Source organism: Poromitra crassiceps, assembly GCF_964638095.1.
Source record: "Poromitra crassiceps genome assembly, chromosome: 4".
Classification (NCBI taxonomy): Eukaryota; Metazoa; Chordata; class Actinopteri; order Beryciformes; family Melamphaidae; genus Poromitra; species Poromitra crassiceps.
In genome coordinates, this window is record NC_139626.1 from 20,483,247 (window position 1) to 20,503,576 (window position 20,330).

At 49.6% G+C, this 20,330-nt stretch overlaps 1 protein-coding gene across 1 annotated transcript in view; it reads right to left on the minus strand.

Annotated features, from left to right (window-relative positions):
* Window positions 1–20,330, minus strand: part of LOC310775234 (protein sidekick-2-like) — a gene marked incomplete at both ends in the record, with an annotated part of 447,718 nt that overhangs the window by 113,176 nt on the left and 314,212 nt on the right. Inside the window, 3 exon segments of the mRNA XM_083635352.1 lie at window positions 11,350–11,414; window positions 11,416–11,498; window positions 18,414–18,520. Of these exon segments, the coding sequence (XP_083491478.1) occupies window positions 11,350–11,414; window positions 11,416–11,498; window positions 18,414–18,520 (255 nt within the window).

The window sequence follows — 20,330 nt, forward strand, 5'->3', positions numbered from 1 at the left end:
AATGTTCCTTGAACTGAACAGACAATACAGGCACTGCTGCCATCTTCCAAGATCAAGGAGTTCCAAGAGAAAGCCTCAGAGGAAACGTGATGAGAACGCATTTTCAGCCAAAGATTGCGTGGGACTGACTAATTGGAGCTAATGTGCTTGAAGTCGCGTTGCCTGTCCGCACTTCACTTGAACTCACCGCTGCAAAGGGCATTAAACATTTTAACGTTTTAATTATAGCGTTCATGCAGCATTAGGTATATTGATTTACAATGTGTACACAATGTGTTAGTGCTGACTGTGCAAGGTAGAAATATCGACAAGCTCCCCTGTTCATACTTCTCCTCATGGCCTACTCTGAAATATGATAGCTCTGCATAATAACCCCAAGCTTTTAATTGGATATTTGTACCCCTCCGCTTCCTGTGGCCTGTAACTCTCTGATGTCGTTTGGCAGGAAACCATTTTTGGCGATAATGTATTCCAAGTTGCCTGCTGAAATGATGCTTGAATAAATAAACTGTGATCCATTTTTCAGCAGGTGTTCCTCAGGGGCTAATACCCGGTGTCCTGTTGTCTCTATTAACTCCTCCCATGGACCCTCCCCTTGTCAATGTGCCAACCATTGAAGCGAAAACCCCCAAAGCCCTCTGCCCTCCTCTGCCCTCCAACATGTCACTCCCCCTCTCTCCTCCCCCATGTCACAGCCGTCTGACCGTGTTCACAATCGATGCTTTCTTATTATCAGCGCCTGGTTTGACAATCTGGAGGTAGATAGCACGTTCCGACTGGGCGCCTTCCTTCCTCCACATCTCTTTCTGTCCCTCTGTTCGGCCCTATCCCTCCATCAACCGTTCCCTCCTGCTTCCTCCGTCTCTTCTACCCCCCTGCCCCTCCCAATCCTCCCACTACTGAATGCAGAAGTCACGTTGGCTATTCTGCCTTGAAAGATGCACGGTCCAAGCAGCACTGTGCAAAAAACACAGCTGTGGAGCGGAAACGCCCGCACACACACGCACACGCACACGCACATACACGCACACGCACACACACGCACACGCACACACACGCACACGCACACGCACAAACACACAATTCATATATGAGAACAGTCTATTCATACATGAAGGATGTGCACGTTGCTTGGCAAACAGTGACAAAAGAGCTTCAGTGAAGGAGCCTTCAGAAAAACACTAGTGTTCGAAGAAACAAATCAATACCATGCAAATGATTTTGACTCCAACATAACCCCCAATTCTCTGTGACATTTTTTATCCTCTCTTTCACTTTTTCTGGGAAGATCCCAATACTACTGTCTGGCACTGGCAGTGCTAAATCTAGAATAACAATGCTCCCACTAATCAATAACAAACAAACAAAGTTTGATCCTCAGCGAGACTAACTTCACAATCTGTGTCCAAAGTTCTGTGTTGTTGTGAATAATGAAGGCTTCCTGATAAGCACGGCGGCTGGGTCACGCAGACCAACCCCATGCGGCGTGCGCGTCAGCCCGGTGTACCTGTTCCAGCTGCTGATGACCACCTCTCCTTCCTCTCCTCCTCCACTCCACCTCCATCCACACACCCCTCCCTCCTCCACTCCACCTCCATTCACACACCCCTCCCTCCTCCACTCCACCTCCATCCACACACCCCTCCCTCCTCCACTCCACCTCCATCCACACACCCCTCCCTCCTCCACTCCACCTCCATCCACACACCCCTCCCTCCTCCACTCCACCTCCATCCACACACCCCTCCCTCCTCCACTCCACCTCCATCCACACACCCCTCCCTCCTCCACTCCACCTCCATCCACACACCCCTCCCTCCTCCACCCCACCTCCATCCACACACCCCTCCCTCCTGACCTGCTTCTCAGTCAGCAGGGGCTGTAAGTACCTGCTGCGCCCTATCAAGGGAGCCAGGCGGCTAATGAGAAATGGAAGAGGAAAAACACACGCAGGATTTAAATGGGGGAAGCAAGAAAAGTCCACACGAGCACATAAGCAAACACACGAGACAAGAGCTATGGCTGCTCAAAGACATCTCCTCAACACCTGGGATAGAGGGAGAGCATCTGAGAGCGCAGCCGCGCTATGCTGTCCACAGCCACCTGTGCTGTAAGCATTTACAACATGATGACTTACGAGATCCATCTCTGGACTGATTGATTTTCAAATTTCTCTGAGTGGGCCCGGGCTGCGGGCTGCGGGCTCATTTGGGATTCCCGGCGCATGCTGAGACTGAAAACAGTCTTCCTGAAGGGGCTGGCAGCCCTCAATGGCTGCAGCTTATGATCTGCGGTAAATATTTAATGCTAGCTCGCTGGCGCGGTGACATCCTGGACGCCCGGACATGAATTATGGATCCCCACCGGGACGCGGGAAGAGCGGAAGTGTCCGCAGCACTAAATGAATCCCAGGTGATTTCCCGGGACCTTTCGAAAACGGGGACACGACACGGGGCTTAACTTCTTTAGCTGTGGCTGGAGAAGCTGTTGGAATGGGGATGAATATATAGTGCTGCTAAGTTACAGGACGCAGTGCTCTATAATAGCCAACCATATGGAGACTGTAGCCTGCCTGCGATGGGGCCATGCACTGTGTTATCTCTCCACTATCTGACAAGCATTTACTCTCTCTCTCCCTTTCTTTTTCAATTTTCCGCCATCATCGACCACATAACACAACAAGTCTGGATTTCAGCCCTGTTGGCGCGTGGCTATTTTTGTTGCTTGTTGATTATAATGTGTCCCCCCCTGTGTGTTCTCCCCCCCAAGCCTGTAATCAGTGCGGCGGGGGGGCATCCGAAACATTTACAAGGCATGTCCAGCAGATCCAGCTTTCCCCTCCCACACACCCTCAGCCCCTCCCACACACCCTCAGCCCCTCCCACACATCCTCAGCCCCTCCCACACACCCTCAGCCCCTCCCACACACCCTCAGCCCAAGGGATCAAAGACCATATGATGTGAGCAGAAATTAAAATGAGGCTAATTAGCCTGAATGGTTTTCCATGTCTGTATAAAGGGACAGCATGGAGACAGGGGGAGAAGCAGGCTAACAGACAGCATGGAGGCAGGGGGAGAAGCAGGCTAACAGACAGCATGGAGGCAGGGGGAGAAGCAGGCTAACAGACAGCATGGAGGCAGGGGGAGAAGCAGGCTAACAGACAGCATGGAGGCAGGGGGAGAAGCAGGCTAACAGACAGCATGGAGACAGGGGGAGAAGCAGGCTAACAGACAGCATGGAGGCAGGGGGAGAAGCAGACTAACAGACAGCATGGAGACAGGGGGAGAAGCAGGCTAACAGACAGCATGGAGGCAGGGGGAGAAGCAGGCTAACAGACAGCATGGAGGCAGGGGGAGAAGCAGGCTAACAGACAGCATGGAGACAGGGGGAGAAGCAGGCTAACAGACAGCATGGAGGCAGGGGGAGAAGCAGGCTAACAGACAGCATGGAGACAGGGGGAGAAGCAGGCTAACAGACAGCATGGAGGCAGGGGGAGAAGCAGGCTAACAGGGGTAAAGACATGGGACTGTTCTTGGTCTGCCTCCTGATGTGCTTTGTGGCAACGTTTTTCTTGTTTTAGTATTTTCCTTCTTTTTATCCATTTCATCATTCACTTCCTGATTGCATTTCTGTCCGTCCGTCTCTCTCTCTCTGTCAGCCTGTGCCTCTCTCTCTCTCTCTGTGTCAGCCTGTGCCTCTCTCTCTCTCTCTCTCTCTCTGTCAGCCTGTGCCTCTCTCTCTCTCTCTCTCTCTCTCTCTCTCTCTCTCTCTCTCTCAGTGGTGCTGTGAGCAGCTGTCAGAGGCTGGCTGGTAATGATGGCTTAGCACGTATCCGCCATGGTGCGGGGATTTATCAAGCCACAGCGCTGAGAAATTAGGACAAATCAGATATGTGTGAACATGCCTCGATCTCCGTCTGTTTTTTCTTCATTCCTCCATCTTTTAAAGCTGGCTCTTCTGATTCCGGCCCAACTTTCTCCACATTATTATTCTGTAGAAAGAGCTGCGGTGCACACAGAGAGCCGGGCAGACTGGCTGGGCGGCTGCTTGGCAACATGGCCGCTTCCCATGCAGCTTTGCATGCCGACTCACACCCCAGCTTTGCTCTGGGCAAGACGTGACACCGGCTTCATATGCAATGACTTTCTCATGGAGCTATTTATTTATACGTTGAGCGCCGGGGGGGAGGTTTCAATGACTGCCAGTGTGATAATGATTCTCCAGCACTTCTCGTCATCAATAATGACGAGGAGGATGTATGTTGGAGTGAAATAGAGACGTGAAAGATAAAATGCCTCATTTCTGCTGCCAACATTTGCTCATGTATACAGAAAGCGTATGAAAACATCTATGCATAAACATAAACAATATACATTTTTGTAAGTTAGGATTGAATTATGGAACCGTCCACTTCTGTATATGGGGAGATCCTATTAGTAGGAGTGAAACCTTACATTAGAATACATTAGAAAACATACCCTCATACACTCTCAAACTGGGATCATTTCTAATTAATTGGGGGGAAAAAGTGAAATAGTTCCTTATGTAATAAATAAAGGTAAAGGTACAGGACGGACAACCCCACCTTTATTTGCCACAATGCACAAATGCATGCACATATGCATTATACAAACAGAGGCCCATTGGAATTTGTCACATTTTCCCCATCCTGGCTCGTCCTCCACGGGCTGGCCAGGGAGCGCTGGGCAGCTGCACTTAAGCGCCCAGGGACCAACTTGTTCGAACCACCGCTGGTCAGATGACGATCTTCTTACATGTTTTTAGTATGGGTCCATATTGATGTTATATGGAGGAAACCCCAGGGAGCATGAGGAGAACATGCAAACTCCACACAGAAAGGCACTTTCGACGAGATAGCCCACCTGACATACCTCCAGTGCCAACAGCGTCCCAGGCAAGAATCAAACCCTGGACCTTCCTGCAAGAGTGCAAGGCAAGAACGCTACCACTGCCCCTGGAATGGCCAGGGAGAAGCGCTGGTCCCCCAGACCACATTTAATGAACCACTAGCTTAAGAACACACGTCTTTGCATCAAGTTCAACTGCCACTTTGTCTGTCATGCTGCGCATCACATGCTATTAATCTAGTGCTGCAGACAGTGTGACAGAGGCGATCCTGTTCCGCCCCCGCCCCCCCCCCCCCCCACACACACACACACACACACACACACACACACACACACACACACACACACACACACACTGGGGAGTGTTATGGACATGCACACACACACACACACACACACACACACACACACACACACACACACACACCCACACACACACTGGGGAGTGTTATGTGGACATGCACACACACACACACACACTGGGGAGTGTTATGGCATCTGTCGTGGTGGTCCCTGTCTGCTGGGCCGTGAGGGGCCTAACCTCGGTCCGCAGCCTCAGACCTCCATTACACGCAGACAAATGGCCCTGGTCGGCTGTCGCTCTCCCCCAGGACGGAGAGAGGTCGGCGGGATCAAGCGGCTCACATGGCTGGCTGGGGCATGACTCAAACCACAGCCAGCAGATGGAGGGAGAGAGAGAGAGAGAGAGAGACAGAGAGAGAGAGAGAGAGAGAGAGAGAGAGAGAGAGAGAGAGAGGGGAAGGAATCGAAAGGGGAAGAGAATAGCAGCAGGCTGTTTGCCCTACTGCTCGATGGACCTGTGATGAAAAAGCCACAGCTCGTGGGGATGGAGAGATGGAAGAGTGGGGGGAGGAGGAGGAGGAGAGGGAACAGCTCATGGGGATGGAGAGATGGAAGAGTGGGGGGAGGAGGAGGAAGAGAAGGAACAGCTCGTGGGGATGGAGGGATGGAAGAGTGGGGGGAGGAGGAGGAGGAGGAGGAGGAGAGGGAGTGTTGCGCATGAAAACAGCCACTTGTTTTCTCACCGGGGGCATGCACTAGAGATTTGTGGCTCACTGCTCGGGTTCTGTTTTCCTGTCGCTTGCGGTTGGTTTAGTGTTCAGTAAACCAACCCCCCAAAAAAAGGCTGCATTTGCCTCGATTGCACCCCTCCCAAAAACAAAAAAACAAACAAAAAAAGGCATTAAAATCAGCCTTGATCTGCTCAGTAAACATATTCATAACAACAACAACAACCATAACCAGTCATCTATTAATCCATTAATTAATTAGCCATCCATCCACCCACTCATCTATTCCTCCATCCATCCAGCCACTTATCCATCCATTTCTAAACTTAGTAAGCTGCTCACAGCCTGTAGGTGCTGCCCCTCCTTCAGATGGCTTCACAGAGCTCCTCACAGCCTGTAGGTGCTGCCCCTCCTTCAGATGGCTTCACAGAGCTCCTCACAGCCTGTAGGTGCTGCCCCTCCTTCAGGTGGCTTCACAGCTAATACTGGCCAGGTGATAGGCAAATGAAGAGGAAGGGGCCAGGCTATTCACTGGGCCCGGTGACCTAATGGGGAATCCATAGCAGACTGACAGGGCCCGAGCGTCACAGACCATGAATTGATCAGTAGCTACAGCAGATTACTCGGGGTAATTGCGATGTGTGTGTGTGTGTCAGGGATGTCCTCCTGCTGACTTCCTCAAGTCATTGCTTTGTGTTCCGTCTTACAGCGAACACCTCTACAAGCTTGTGTGCAGCACAATGCAGATAAATCCATGCACAAATGTCAATGGGAAAAGAGATGTTTGTGGAAGAGAAACCCAGGTGGTGGTGGTGCCGGTGAGGGGGGGGGGGGGGGGGGGGGGGGGGTGAACGTGATCCTCCGGCTCCGTCCTGCCCAGCACCCGGCTCACACTTCCTTCCAGCCGGCAGCCCTGCAATTCCTGGCAAATGTGTTTACCGAAGCAGCCTCTGATTATACACCACATTAAGTCTCCGAAATAACACAACAAATCACGCCGGCCCAATGGAAAAGGCCCTTTCAACTGCATTCCCATTCAATAAAGGAAGAATAATGACTATTAGGGCTGAATAAGTGCTTTTTCTCCTCGCACCCAGCTCTGCACCACTGCATTACAAAGAGGGTTAGGACCCAGGCTGAACCGATCCATTGCAGAGCAGCTAGACCGAGGACACCACATCGATCAAGGCATTGCCAGCCAACTGTCAAAAAGTGATTTGGAGTTGCAGTGTGGAATTAGCATTTCCAGTTTGAAATACAAATGGATGAACATTTCAAGCTAGGGGGCTGCAACAAGGTTACAATCGAGTTCTTCAATCAGAGGCCTAACATATCAAAGAAGACAAGAATAGTACAATAAAAGACGTTCAGATGGGAAACACTACAAAAAGAAGTATCCTTCCACCTTTTTGTGTGTGACAAGGGTGTTTAACTGAGAGGAGACTGTGCAAAGGCAACCTGGCAGGGCCACACTGAGAGCTTGCTCTGTATGAGGAAACTGGAGACGGGGGGCCAAAATGGAGAATTCACAGAGCCTATAGATCTCTTCACGCAGCGGGAGGGCCAGGGCGCCTCCAAAAAAAAAGTCCTTGCAACCCAGCAGTGACACGCCTACCATTTCCAGTCTGCTGCCCTCTCTTTGCTGTAGGGAAACTCAGACAGCTGGTAGCCCATGTGACCCCGCTTTGAAGAAGCACCTCCCACCTCCGGGCGACCTGACCCACTGTGGCCCAGGCTGCCTGCACAGCTGATCGGGACGTGAAGGTCATCACAATGTGAGGAGGAGGAATGCACCAGAGGGAGGGAGGCGGCAGAGGACGACCAAGACACAGCCGCCATTTGTATTAGCTGTTAGATTGGTTGCAGGTGATTACCACAGTTATTCTGGGTCAAGGTGTCCCGTCCCCCCCCCCCCCATCTATAGCTGAGGTGTGATTAAGCAGAGCACAGAGAGACGCAAGCAAGAGGGAACCCTGGAGAGTCTGCAAATTACAAATTATGACACCTCAGGTGGCATGGAGGGAACAAGAGAGAGAGAGAGAGAGAGAGAGAGAGAGAGAGAGAGAGAGAGAGAGAGAGAGAGAGAGAGAGAGGGGTAAAGGCACCCATTGGAACAGTAATGAGAGATATTGTGAATAGAAGAAGTGGTGGTGACCGTGGCAGCTGGGTCCAGTGCATTGCATGTCTTCTCCCTTCCTTCATTGCTATTCCCTACAGTAGCTTGGCCCCAATAGAGGCTATTGTGAGGATGGAACTGTGTGCAGCACTATCTGCACACCTGTGCTAATAAGCATAGCACGCTGCTGCAACACTGTTAACGCAAAGCATGCAGCTGCCACTGACAGCCTTCTTCAAGGTTACTATTGTTACTTTGCTGCAGAACTCTCTCTCTCTCTCGCTCTCTCTCTCTCTCTCTCTTGCTCTCTCTCTCTCTCTCTCTCTCTCTCTCTCGATTGCTCTCTCTCTCTCTCTCTCTCTCTCTCTCTCTCTCTCGCTCGCTCTCTGCAGTAGCGGGACTTTGATGCCTCTACAGTGCCCATGCCAGTGGCACTAATCAAATTCAATTAAATGATTTTCGAGGAAAGAAAAGAACGCCCGTTATCAACGGTGCTCATTTGCACAGAGTGACCTTGGTGGAGCGCATGAAATTAGCATGCTCAGAGCTAGAGGGCAGGAAGCAAGGACGGAGGAAGAGAAACAGAGAGAGAGAGAGAGAGACAGAAATAAAAAAAAAAAGAGAGACATTGAGGGACATAAAGAGACACGAAGACAGGAAGAAAGACAGACGGAAAGACAGAGAGAGGGGTTGAATGGGAGAAATATGGAATTCATAAAGAGCTGAAGAACAGCAACAGGTGCTGTTTCTTTGATGAACTTTGTTTCTCTCAGGAAATAAAGTGAAATTCTGGAGAGCCACCAAACTTTCCAACTCGCCTTCACAGCAGCGATTTCTTCAAATAGCAAATAGCTGTTTGCTTCATTTACTCACAGCTCCACTTTAAGAATGTGAGGCGTTTGGCGTTGTGGACGCAGAGCTCTGCAAGTCACGCATGACTCCCTGCCTGACTTTGTCCCATAACATCACGGCTACCGGAAACCAATCCAGATCTACACAAGCAGACCAAATAGACCCAAGTGACTGGCCTACCCGCGGTCATCCCAGGCCCCTCCCCTTCCCATTCAGTCTAGGCCCTGCTCTCATTGTCATTCTAGGTCAGCGGATGATTACTGATGATGAGTAGCTGATAAGAAAGATTCACTCTAACCCAGGGCAAGGTCACCTCCCACTGTGAACACATGCACACATGATGAGATGGGGACATGTGCCTTTTAATGCACGCACACGTACACACACACACACACACACACACACACACACACACACACACACACACACACACACACACAGATAGACAGACACACACACACACACACACACACACACCACGCACGCACGCACACGCACACGCACGCGCACACACACACACACACACACACACACACACACACACACACACAGATAGACACACACACACACACACACACACACAGACACAGAAACACGGATTGGTGCACAAACACCGGCACACATCTATGCGCACAAACGTCTAATACAAATGCCTAAGACAAAAAGAGAGCCAAAAAAACAACGAGAAAACACTGTCACCTTGACTGGAGCTATGTGCTGTAGCCTAAAGGCCTAAACAGACTCGTCCATCCGCCTCGAATAGGAGCCGTCTCGCCGTCTGCCGGCGCCAGCGAGCCCTACACGCTAGGACGTCACTACACCCTCCCTCCTCCCACCTCCTGTGGGAGCTCCGTGGGAAAATGGCGGCAATTGAGTGCAAGGCAGTCTGAATGAAATTGAATGTAACGTTCCCAATTCTATGTATTAAATTCTAAAAAACGACCCTCAACATTTGGGAAGGCTAAGCCACACAACTAGTTCGTTATAATCTAACGTCATGCTTTGAAGGTGACTTTACGACGATGAGCCAAGGCAACGGCCAATCACAACTCTCGTGCAGCTGACGTCACGCACGTATCGTCGCCGCTGAGTTACATTTTCGAGCAGCCCCCGTCAGCCGACAGCGCCCCCACCCCGTATGACGGCGCTCCACCCGCCGTCATACGGAGAGGGTGGGGCGAGGCTCTGACGGACGAGTCTGTTTAGGCCTTAAAGCTAACATCTATCCTTACTTTGCTTCACCTCGTAAAAAGTGGCGCCTAACATTTGAAAACTGTGCAAAACAGCAATATTTTTGAGGACAGTTCAATTTGTATTTTGGGAAAATATATCAACTTCAATGTATCATTAAGTTTCATTTTCTGTTTTCAATTTTTCTAAGATTGGACATTGAGCATATTGAACAAAACCTTTCGCTTGGAACCAATCACAGCACTGAAAATGAGCAGTGCTCCTTGCCTTTGCCGCACAGCGAGAGAGAGAGAGAGAGAGAGAGAGAGAGAGAGAGAGAGAGAGAGACCCTCTCTCTCCCAATCCACCTCTCCATTCACCCCCGTCCATTTTAAGTGAAGAGAATGGGAAAGCAAAACAAGAATCCCATTTGAGGCTGTCAGGGGCTCGGGGGCTTGCGAGCCACACTGGGTGCTGATGCTGCTGGATGGATGGCAAACACTGATAGCTGACCTCAGAAACATAGCCTCCATTTGGAGAGGGAGGGAGACAGAGATGCAGAGAGAGTGGGAGGGAGAGAGAGGGAGAGAGGCAGAGAGAGAGAGGGGTGAGAGCAAGACAGAGAGAGAGAGGGCGAGAGAGACAGAGAGGCAGAGAGAGAGGGGGGGGGGTGAGAGTGAGACAGAGAGAGGGAGGGAGAGAGAGGGAAGGAGAGGGAGAGAGAGAGGGAGAGAGAGGGAAGGAGAGGGAGAGAGAGGGGGAGAGAGAGGGAGGGAGAGAGAGAGGGAGAGAGAGGGAAGGAGAGGAGAAAGAGAGGGAGAAAGAGAGAGGGAGGGAGAGAGGGAGAGATGGAGGGAGGGAGAGAGAGAGAGGGGGGGAGGGAGAGAGAGATGGAGGGAGAGACGAGAGAGATAACAAGCGAAAGAGGCAGCAGAGTTGAGGTAAACGGAGCCTTGAGACCTCGGTCCACCATAGTGACGGAGCTTTGGAAGCCCTTTCACTTTGCAGTTTTGAGTTGTTCTTTGAAAATCAAAGTGAGAAACAATGGGGCTATTGTACAGTATTTCACACAGCGTTTGGATCCTGGCCCTTTGTTCTGCCCAAGAACTTACAGCCCATCAGCACAATCAAAACGCAGTGAGATGAATGGACAAGCGCAGGCGGGAACAAACAGCGTCAAACTGAAGCAGTAAAAAGGCTGTGAGGAATAAAGGCTACAGCAGCACAAAGCGTAGGAAAATCATTGACAGGAACACACAAACACAACGTGAAGCACAGAAACCACTGGACAGCAACATCAAGAGGACTTACATGCGGCTGCTGGGTGGGATCTTGCGTCCGTCTCGGAACCAGGTGACCTGGGGCTGGGGGAAGCTGCCGGATGCGTGGCGCCGGGACCACGGCGCCCTCCCCCTGTGACACCGACTGGGTGCGTTCGCCCTCCTCGAAACTGCCCATAACTACAGGAAGACAAAAGTCCCAATAAATGAGAAAGTAAGAAAAGGAAAAGGAAAGTTGAGTCAGAGGTGCAAATTCTCCTGTCTCTCTCCAATTTGACTTTTTGTACCCAACAGAACGTTCGCCATCTGCTTTCTGTGCCAAAGTGTTACATGAGCCTCTTTGATGGACAGTGCAGTAGTTGCCATGGTTCCCAGCACAGCCAAGAAAGGCTGGAAACAAGATGGAATGACTCACTGAGGGACACGGATGGGGACGCTGGATTGACTCATATTGATATTTCCATATTCTCCATTTTGTATACACCAGCCGGCTTTTATAGGAGGACTGTATAGTAACCAACATAGTTTGCCTTTTGCCATTTGCCCTCCAAGGTTGTTTGAGAGGAGAGAGAGAGAGATGTGTGAGAGATTGTGTGAGAGTTGGGTTCTAAGCAAGTCACAGTTGAGTACCTAAACCTTGGCGCTTTGTTACATGTGGATGGAGAGTCTCACAGACTGTAGTTATCATTCTATCTATATGCCCAATGTGAACAATCAAAGGAAACTCCGCTAAAATCACTTGAATATTATATTACATCAAACACTCAAAGAAGTCATTAACACACTTAAGAATATAAGAAACTAAAATCACTTGCATGTGACATCAAACACTCGATGAAGTCATAACACACTTAAGAAATAAGAACTAAAATCACTTGCATGTGACATCAAACACTCGATGAAGTCATAACACACTTAAGAAATAAGAACTAAAATCACTTGCATGTCACATCAAACACTCGATGAAGTCATAACACACTTAAGAAATAAGAACTAAAATCACTTGATATGACATCAAACACTCGATGAAGTCATAACCACACTTAAGAAATAAGAACTAAAATCACTTGCATGTGACATCAAACACCTCAAAGAAGTCATAACATACTTAAGAAATAAGAACTAAAATCACTTGAATATGACATCAAACACTTCGATGAAGTCATAACACACTTAAGAAATAAGAACTAAAATCACTTGCATGAATTATATAAGGGTTTTATCTCAATTAATCTAAATTCAACTACCGTATTTCCCCAAATAATAGCCCGGCAGCAAATACGCGCCGGGCCCCTAATAGCCGCCGGGGGTCTGACCCCATTTTGCGTATTAAACGCCGGTCCCGAGTATTTTCTTAAGGTAGACCCCAAAATTACTACGTTGCTGACCAGCACTTGAAGGCAACACCAGTGTCGCGCAATAGTACATGAAACAGCAGGGAGAAACACGTGAAAAGAAAATCGCAAATCGAGGGAGCTCACTTACGCTACCAAAAGCAATGCAGGGAAATCAATGGCATGGAAGCATTTCCACGATGTTTGGATTATGTAAAGAGTTCTGTTGACAACGGCTACCGCGGTCTTCACTTGAACTGATAGTCCCAGATGAGTTCAAGAGATAGGCGCTATTGGAAATAGACTCGTCAATGGTAAGACTGAGATTGTGTTATATTTATACCGATTACGTGCCTAATGATTGTGTGTGACTATGTTTAATCAGCACCCGCCGTGGTGTGTGTAGTGTTTTTGCAAGTTGTTGTAGTGTTGTGTTTGGGATGTGGCTATGTTCAGACTGGTCGTAGCCTATTTGCTGGTGTTGATAGAATTGCGTCGGTCAACATCATCTTACAGTATTTGCAAGTGCATTGTTGAAGTACCAAATGCCCCATTTAGTGTAACCATGGCATCTATTATTCGGGTGCGAGAGAAGTAGAAGACGACGTGTGTGTGGTGTGTGTGTGTGTGTGTGTGTGTGTGTGTGTGTGTGTGGGCTACACGGTAGGTAGCCACGGCTGATTGGTGATTTTTGGTATCCTCCAAGGTGTGTGGGCTGACGGTGGCAGTTGATGGGAGTGAGGACCTTTGCACTAAAAACATGCTGGACAGGAACTGTCACCGAATAATGGCCTGGTGCAGGTCAGTGCAAAAATAAATAAACGCCTGCAGCAAATACGCGCCTGGTTCTTTTAAACGCCTGGGTCCAAATCGATTTTGCGTATTAAACGCCCGGGCTACTATTTGGGGAAATACGGTAATTACATTAGACAACGCTGGGAAAAAGAAACCAATAGGGTAATAGAAGAGGAAGCATGGCTTCAAGCGTGGGAAACTCGATTCTACCTCCACAAATTCTTTTTTTTTGAGAGATTTCTGTTGGAAGACACTTATACGCTCTTTATTACACCCAACCAGAAATCTAAATTCAGTGGGTCTCAGTACTCATGCTGGAGGGAGTGTGGCTCCACGTCGGCTGATCATGCACATATCTTTTGGTTGTGTCCATGTATTCAACTGTTTTGGAAAGAGTGGACCAATTAATCTCTGAGATTCTGGCCCTGAAGGTGGACTTTTCTTTTGCATCTCTATATCTCGGAATCCCCCCTGATGGACTCGGCAGTAGTGACACATACCTTTGGAAGATACTTATAGCCGCAAGCAAGAAATCAATAACCAAATGCTGGCTACAGAAGAACCCCCCCACCATTGCCCTCTTTATCAATACAGTTAACTCTATCCGCTCAATGGAAAAGATGACCTTCTCTCTCCGACTCAAAAAGAGAAGGGGGACAGACATTGGGAAAAATGGGAATATTACTACAACTTAGATGCCTAATAAGTCTTGTCTCTGTCTATTAGAACTTTGTTATTATTGTGAACCGCTCCTGCATCTTAATTTTGATCTGAACTCTTTATTTTTGTATTCTGTTTTTTTTTTTTTTTCAATGAGTGAACTGTAAGTTCCTAGACTCACCTGTTATATGTCCGTTTTAAAAAAAAAAAAAATTAAAGTGTAAAAAAAAATAAAATCACTTGCATGTGACATCAACACTCGATGAAGTCAGAACACACTGCAGAAATAAGCACATGTTTGAAAGACAGAGGCTTTGAACTGGAGGTTGGAGTGGCTGTGCATCCTGATAGTGGTCGATGGCAATCTGATTTCTCTCGCCTCCTTTCAAAGAGAATCAGAAAGGTAATCTGGCTTTGCGGTGCGGCTGTGCTGCTTAGCTTAAACGAAAAAGCGCGGAAGTGTGCAAATCCCCGACTTTGATCTGCTGTTTCGGCAGCGCGATGTCCCCCCTCCCCTTGGCTAATCTCTAATGCCTCGGCATGTTTCCTATTCTCAGAGGTGTGTCTCCGCAAGCCTAATTGTGCTGCCCGAATGAATGGCCTGCAGAATATATCAGCTCATGTCTGTCTCCCTGTCTTCCTTTTTCTCCACCCTCTCTGTCTCTTCTTCTTCTGCAGGTGTCCTTAACTCCCCCCCGCCTCCCCCCACCCTGCCCCCCCTCTCACCATCTCACCATCCAGACCCCTTCATCAGCAACTGATGATGGAGAAATAGAATAACAGTGGGGTGGGGTAGAAAAGCTGTGCTGGGCAGACAACACAGAAAGTCAATAGACAGGCAGACAGGGGGAAAAGGAGAACAAAGCAAAACAAAACATTGGAGCAACAAAGAGTCAGCTTGGTGGAGGAGAGAGGAGTCTGCTTGATGGAGGAGAGAGAGGAGGAGGAGTCAGCTTGGTGGAGGAGAGAGGAGTCAGCTTGCTGGAAGAGAGAGGAGTCAGCTTGGTGGAGGAGAGAGGAGTCTGCTTGGTGGAGGAGGGAGGAGTCAGCTTGGTGGAGGAGAGAGAGGAGTCAGCTTGGTGGAGGAGGGAGGAGTCAGCTTGGTGGAGGAGAGAGGATGTCTGCTTGGTGGAGGAGAGAGGAGTCAGCTTGGTGGAGGAGAGAGGAGTCAGCTTGGTGGAGGAGGGAGGAGTCTGCTTGGTGGAGGAGAGAGGGAGTCTGCTGGGTGGAGGAGAGAGGAGTCAGCTTGGTGGAGGAGAGAGGAGTCAGCTTGGTGGAGGAGAGAGGAGTCAGCTTGGTGGAGGAGAGAGGAGTCAGCTTGGTGGAGGAGAGAGGAGTCAGCTTGGTGGAGGAGAGAGGAGTCTGCTTGATGGAGGAGGGAGGAGTCAGCTTGGTGGAGGAGGGAGGAGTCAGCTTAGTGGAGGAGAGAGGAGTCAGCTTGGTGGAGGAGAGAGGAGTCAGCTTGGTGGAGGAGGGAGGAGTCAGCTTGGTGGAGGAGAGAGGAGTCAGCTTGGTGGAGGAGAGAGGAGGTGCAGAAGGATGCAGTGGGCTACAGTGATAGTTTGTGCAACACTAAACAGTGGACCGGTGGGGACTGAATGCTAGGCCTCTCTCGTCCCCTCCCGTCCCCCTCCCATCCCTCTCTCTCCCTCTCTCTCTCTCTCTCTCTCTCTCTCTCCCTCTCTCTCTATCTCTCTCTCTCTCTCTCTCTCTCTCCTCTCTCCTCTCTCTCTCACGCCTGGTTGACCGCATTGTTCAGTCAGGTACAGTGGCATGTCACATCCACTCACATGTCCCTGGAACAAGGAGAAGCCAATCAACCTGCCATCCCCAGGGAGGGCAGGCGAGGGGCAGGGGCGGGACGTGGGGCGTGGTGGATTTAGCGCGACACCGCCCCAGACACCTCAGCGGCGCGTCCGTAATCGCTCGTTAACGAGACGAGGGACCCACGCTGGAATTTACGGAAAGCGCAAAGTGCATCTGAGCCCCTGTTTGTTTCCGCCAGGGAACAGCAGATGTTGTTGACAAAAGAGAGAGAATGAAATAAGCGGCGGTCATATTGAAATGAAGTAAAGTTAAAAACAACCACGGCAAGACAATCAATCTAATGAGAATGCTGAGTGGAACAGCTGTCCCGGGTAGATAGCGGCCTGAATGAGATGCAGGTAGATCTTTCACCCTGCCAGCATCTGTCCCTCCCTAGCCAGGCCTTGATACAAAAGGCACCAAACAGAGCGTGGCACACTGTTTAGTCTGCAGGCACACATGCACAGGCACACACATATCCTCCCTCTCTCTCTCTCTCTCTCTCTCTCTCTCTCTCTCTCTCTCTCTCTGTCTCTCTCTCTCTCTCTCTCTCTCTGTCTCTCTCTCTCTCTCTTTTCGCTCTCTCTCACTCTGTCTCTCTCTCTCTCGATCTACAGTATCTGTCTATGAATAGTCCCTAATTATTTTTAATCTAGGTTAGGTTTGACATATGCGTTTTTCTGTTGTTGTTTTTTTACTATTTTCCAATCAAAACAATCTCATTTAAAGTAGCTGCCCTTTGCCTTGATGGAAAGGCAAAGCTTTAGGAAGAATTCATACATACGATCACGTCACTGTCACTGTTGATAGGTGAAACAAATTCCAAGCATTTAAAGTCGAGCTGAAATGAAAAATGTATTTTTAACTATTTTAGATCACATCCCTGGTCATAGAGTGCACCTATTTAACAATGTATGGGGGGGGGGGGGGGGGGGGGGGTAACAAAAATCTAACAAAATTCATCCATGTTGGCTTCATTCATAACAGAATCAGTGTGCTTACATCAGCTAGAACTATCAATTTCAACGTAAATTCAACCGATAATATCATGACAATGACAGCTGCCTACATGGATAAACTGCTAGCCCATCCATCCATCTCAACTGTTTATCCAGGATCGGGTCGCGCAGGGAGGTAGCAGTTCCAGCAGAGGACCCCAAACACCCAATTGTGCCTGTAAGGACACCGGACAAAGCCGGAGGTAACACGGGGCTGCCGCGACCCTATTGTTGGCAGGGAATATACCGCTGCACTACCCGGACGCAGCGTTTTAAACTTTTGTCTATTCATAGTCTCGGCGCCCAGATGTTTGGTGAGCGGCGCCAACAGCACCCACCTAAGCAGATAGACTGAGAACTGAGTCTAGTCTATTCATCTGCCCATCCATCCATCATCCATGTGTTTCACCCATCCACATGTAAGCTCTGACAGTGTAGCAGTGCTGCTGTACTTACAGGCCACAGTGTAGCAGTGCTGCTGTACTTACAGGCCACAGTGTAGCAGTGCTGCTGTACTTACAGGCCACAGGTGTAGCAGTGCTGCTGTACTTACAGGCCTCAGTGTAGCAGTGCTGCTGTACTTACAGGCCACAGTGTAGCAGTGCTGCTGTACTTACAGGCCACAGTGTAGCAGTGCTGCTGTACTTACAGGCCACAGTGTAGCAGTGCTGCTGTACTTACAGGCCACAGTGTAGCAGTGCTGCTGTACTTACATGCCACAGTGTAGCAGTGCTGCTGTACTTACAGGCCACAGTGTAGCAGTGCTGCTGTACTTACAGGCCACAGTGTAGCAGTGCTGCTGTACTTACAGGCCACAGTGTAGCAGTGCTGCTGTACTTACAGGCCACAGTGTAGCAGTGCTGCTTACAGGCCACAGTGTAGCAGTGCTGCTGTACTTACAGAACACAGTGTAGCAGTGCTGCTGTACTTACAGGCCACAGTGTAGCAGTGCTGCTGTACTTACAGGCCACAGTGTAGCAGTGCTGCTGTACTTACAGGCCACAGTGTAGCAGTGCTGCCTTACAGGCCACAGTGTAGCAGTGCTGCTGTACTTACAGAACACAGTGTAGCAGTGCTGCTTACAGGCCACGAGTGTAGCAGTGCTGCTGTACTTACAGGCCACAGTGTAGCAGTGCTGGCTGTACTTACAGAACACAGTGTAGCAGTGCTGCTGTACTTACAGGCCACAGTGTAGCAGTGCTGCTGTACTTACATGCCACAGTGTAGCAGTGCTGCTGTACTTACAGGCCACAGTGTAGCAGTGCTGCTGTACTTACATGCCACAGTGTAGCAGTGCTGCTGTACTTACAGGCCACAGTGTAGCAGTGCTGCTGTACTTACAGGCCACAGTGTAGCAGTGCTGCTGTACCTACAGGCCACAGTGTAGCAGTGCTGCTGTACTTACAGGCCACAGTGTAGCAGTGCTGCTTGTACTTACATGCCACAGTGTAGCAGTGCTGCTGTACTTACATGCCACAGTGTAGCAGTGCTGCTGTACTTACAGGCCACCTGCACTTCTGTCCTCCTCTGCAGCAGGGCTCCCACCCGGTTCCTGACGATGCAGCGGTAGAAGCCAGCATGGGAGCGGTCCAGGGAGGGGATGAGGTATCTGCAATACACACACACACACGCACGCACGCACGCACGCACACGCACACGCACACGCACACGCGCACACACACACACACACACACACACACACACACACACACACACACACACACACACACACACACACACACAGTGAAATAAACCAGTAAACCATGAGTAGAACTAAAACAGGGTATTGTGTGTGCATACACACAGACACTTGCAAAAATGTGAGCACACGCTAGAAAGAAACATATGCACATAGACACATACAACACATACAACACACACACACACACACACACACACACACACACACACACACACACACACACACTCAGACTGACTCACACACACATAAGCAGAGGAACATACTTTACAATCACCAGTTAAGAACATCTAATGTCCTCTCATCTAATGTCCTCTCTGCAAGGGCAGAGAGGACATCAGCTTAGCCGGTGTTTATTCCCATGATAATGATTCTCCACAGAGGAGCTCTACCTCCCTAAAGACACACACACGCACGCACGCACACACACACACACACACACACACACACACACACACACACACACACACCACACACACACACACACACACACGCACGCACTCTGAAAACTATGCAGTATAGATCTAGAACGCGCCGCGCAACGGCTGGAACAGAGGCCGTAGGGCATGTTGCAACCATGCATGTACGTCCTGTAAAAAGGTCCTTTTCTGCCACGCACCGGCTCACATCCTTATTATGATAGAGACCAAGCTCTGCTTGCTGATCCCAGATGAGGACTTTGTGTGGGACTTGATCAGGACTGTGTGGGACCTGAGTCTGCCTGCTGATCCCAGATCAGGACTGTGTGTGGGACCTGAGTCTGCCTGCTGATCCCAGATCAGGACTGTGTGTGGGACCTGAGTCTGCCTGCTGATCCCAGATCAGGACTGCGTGTGGGACCTGAGTCTTGCCTGCTGATCCCAGATCAGGACTGCGTGTGTGGGACCTGAGTCTGCCTGCTGATCCCAGATCAGGACTGTGTGTGGACCTGAGTCTGCCTGCTGATCCCAGATCAGGACTGCGTGTGGGACCTGAGTCTGCCTGCTGATCCCAGATCAGGACTATGTGTGGGACCTGAGTCTGCCTGCTGATCCCAGATCAGGACTGTGGTGGGACCTGAGTCTGCCTGCTGATGTGACAGACAGCAGAGCAGACAGAGACAGGCTGAACACGCTGCAGCAAGGTAAATAAATAAAAATAAATAAATACAGCGTTCATTTTCTCTATGATATAATAAGGATATGAGCCGCTGCATGGCAGAAAATAACCTTTTTACAGGACGTAATGCATGGTTTGCAACATGCCCTATCGGCCTCTGTTCCAGGCCATTGCGGCGCATTACTGTAGCTCAATACTGCATCAATCTGAGACATTTCTGTTCTGGGTGACTACAGTAGTTTAACATAAAATAAGATGAAAATAAGGTCCAATTCTCCACACCTGTATCAGAGTACCCATGTGTGCTTATACATTATAAGCATAAGCATTATAAGTACTTATACATTTGTACACACACACGCACGCACGCACGCACGCACGCACGCACACACACACACACACACACACACACACACACACACACACACACACACACACACACACACACACACACACACACACACGGCACTATGGGTGAAATGGTACGTCTCCAGCAGTTGGCTCTCTCCCATGACCTTGACTTCAGCATCCCAGCTGTCTAGCTGCAGTATTGCCTCCTCACCATGTGGTGGCAGCGTAACATACACTTTGCACAGATGCTGTGTGTCATGAACTGTATGTG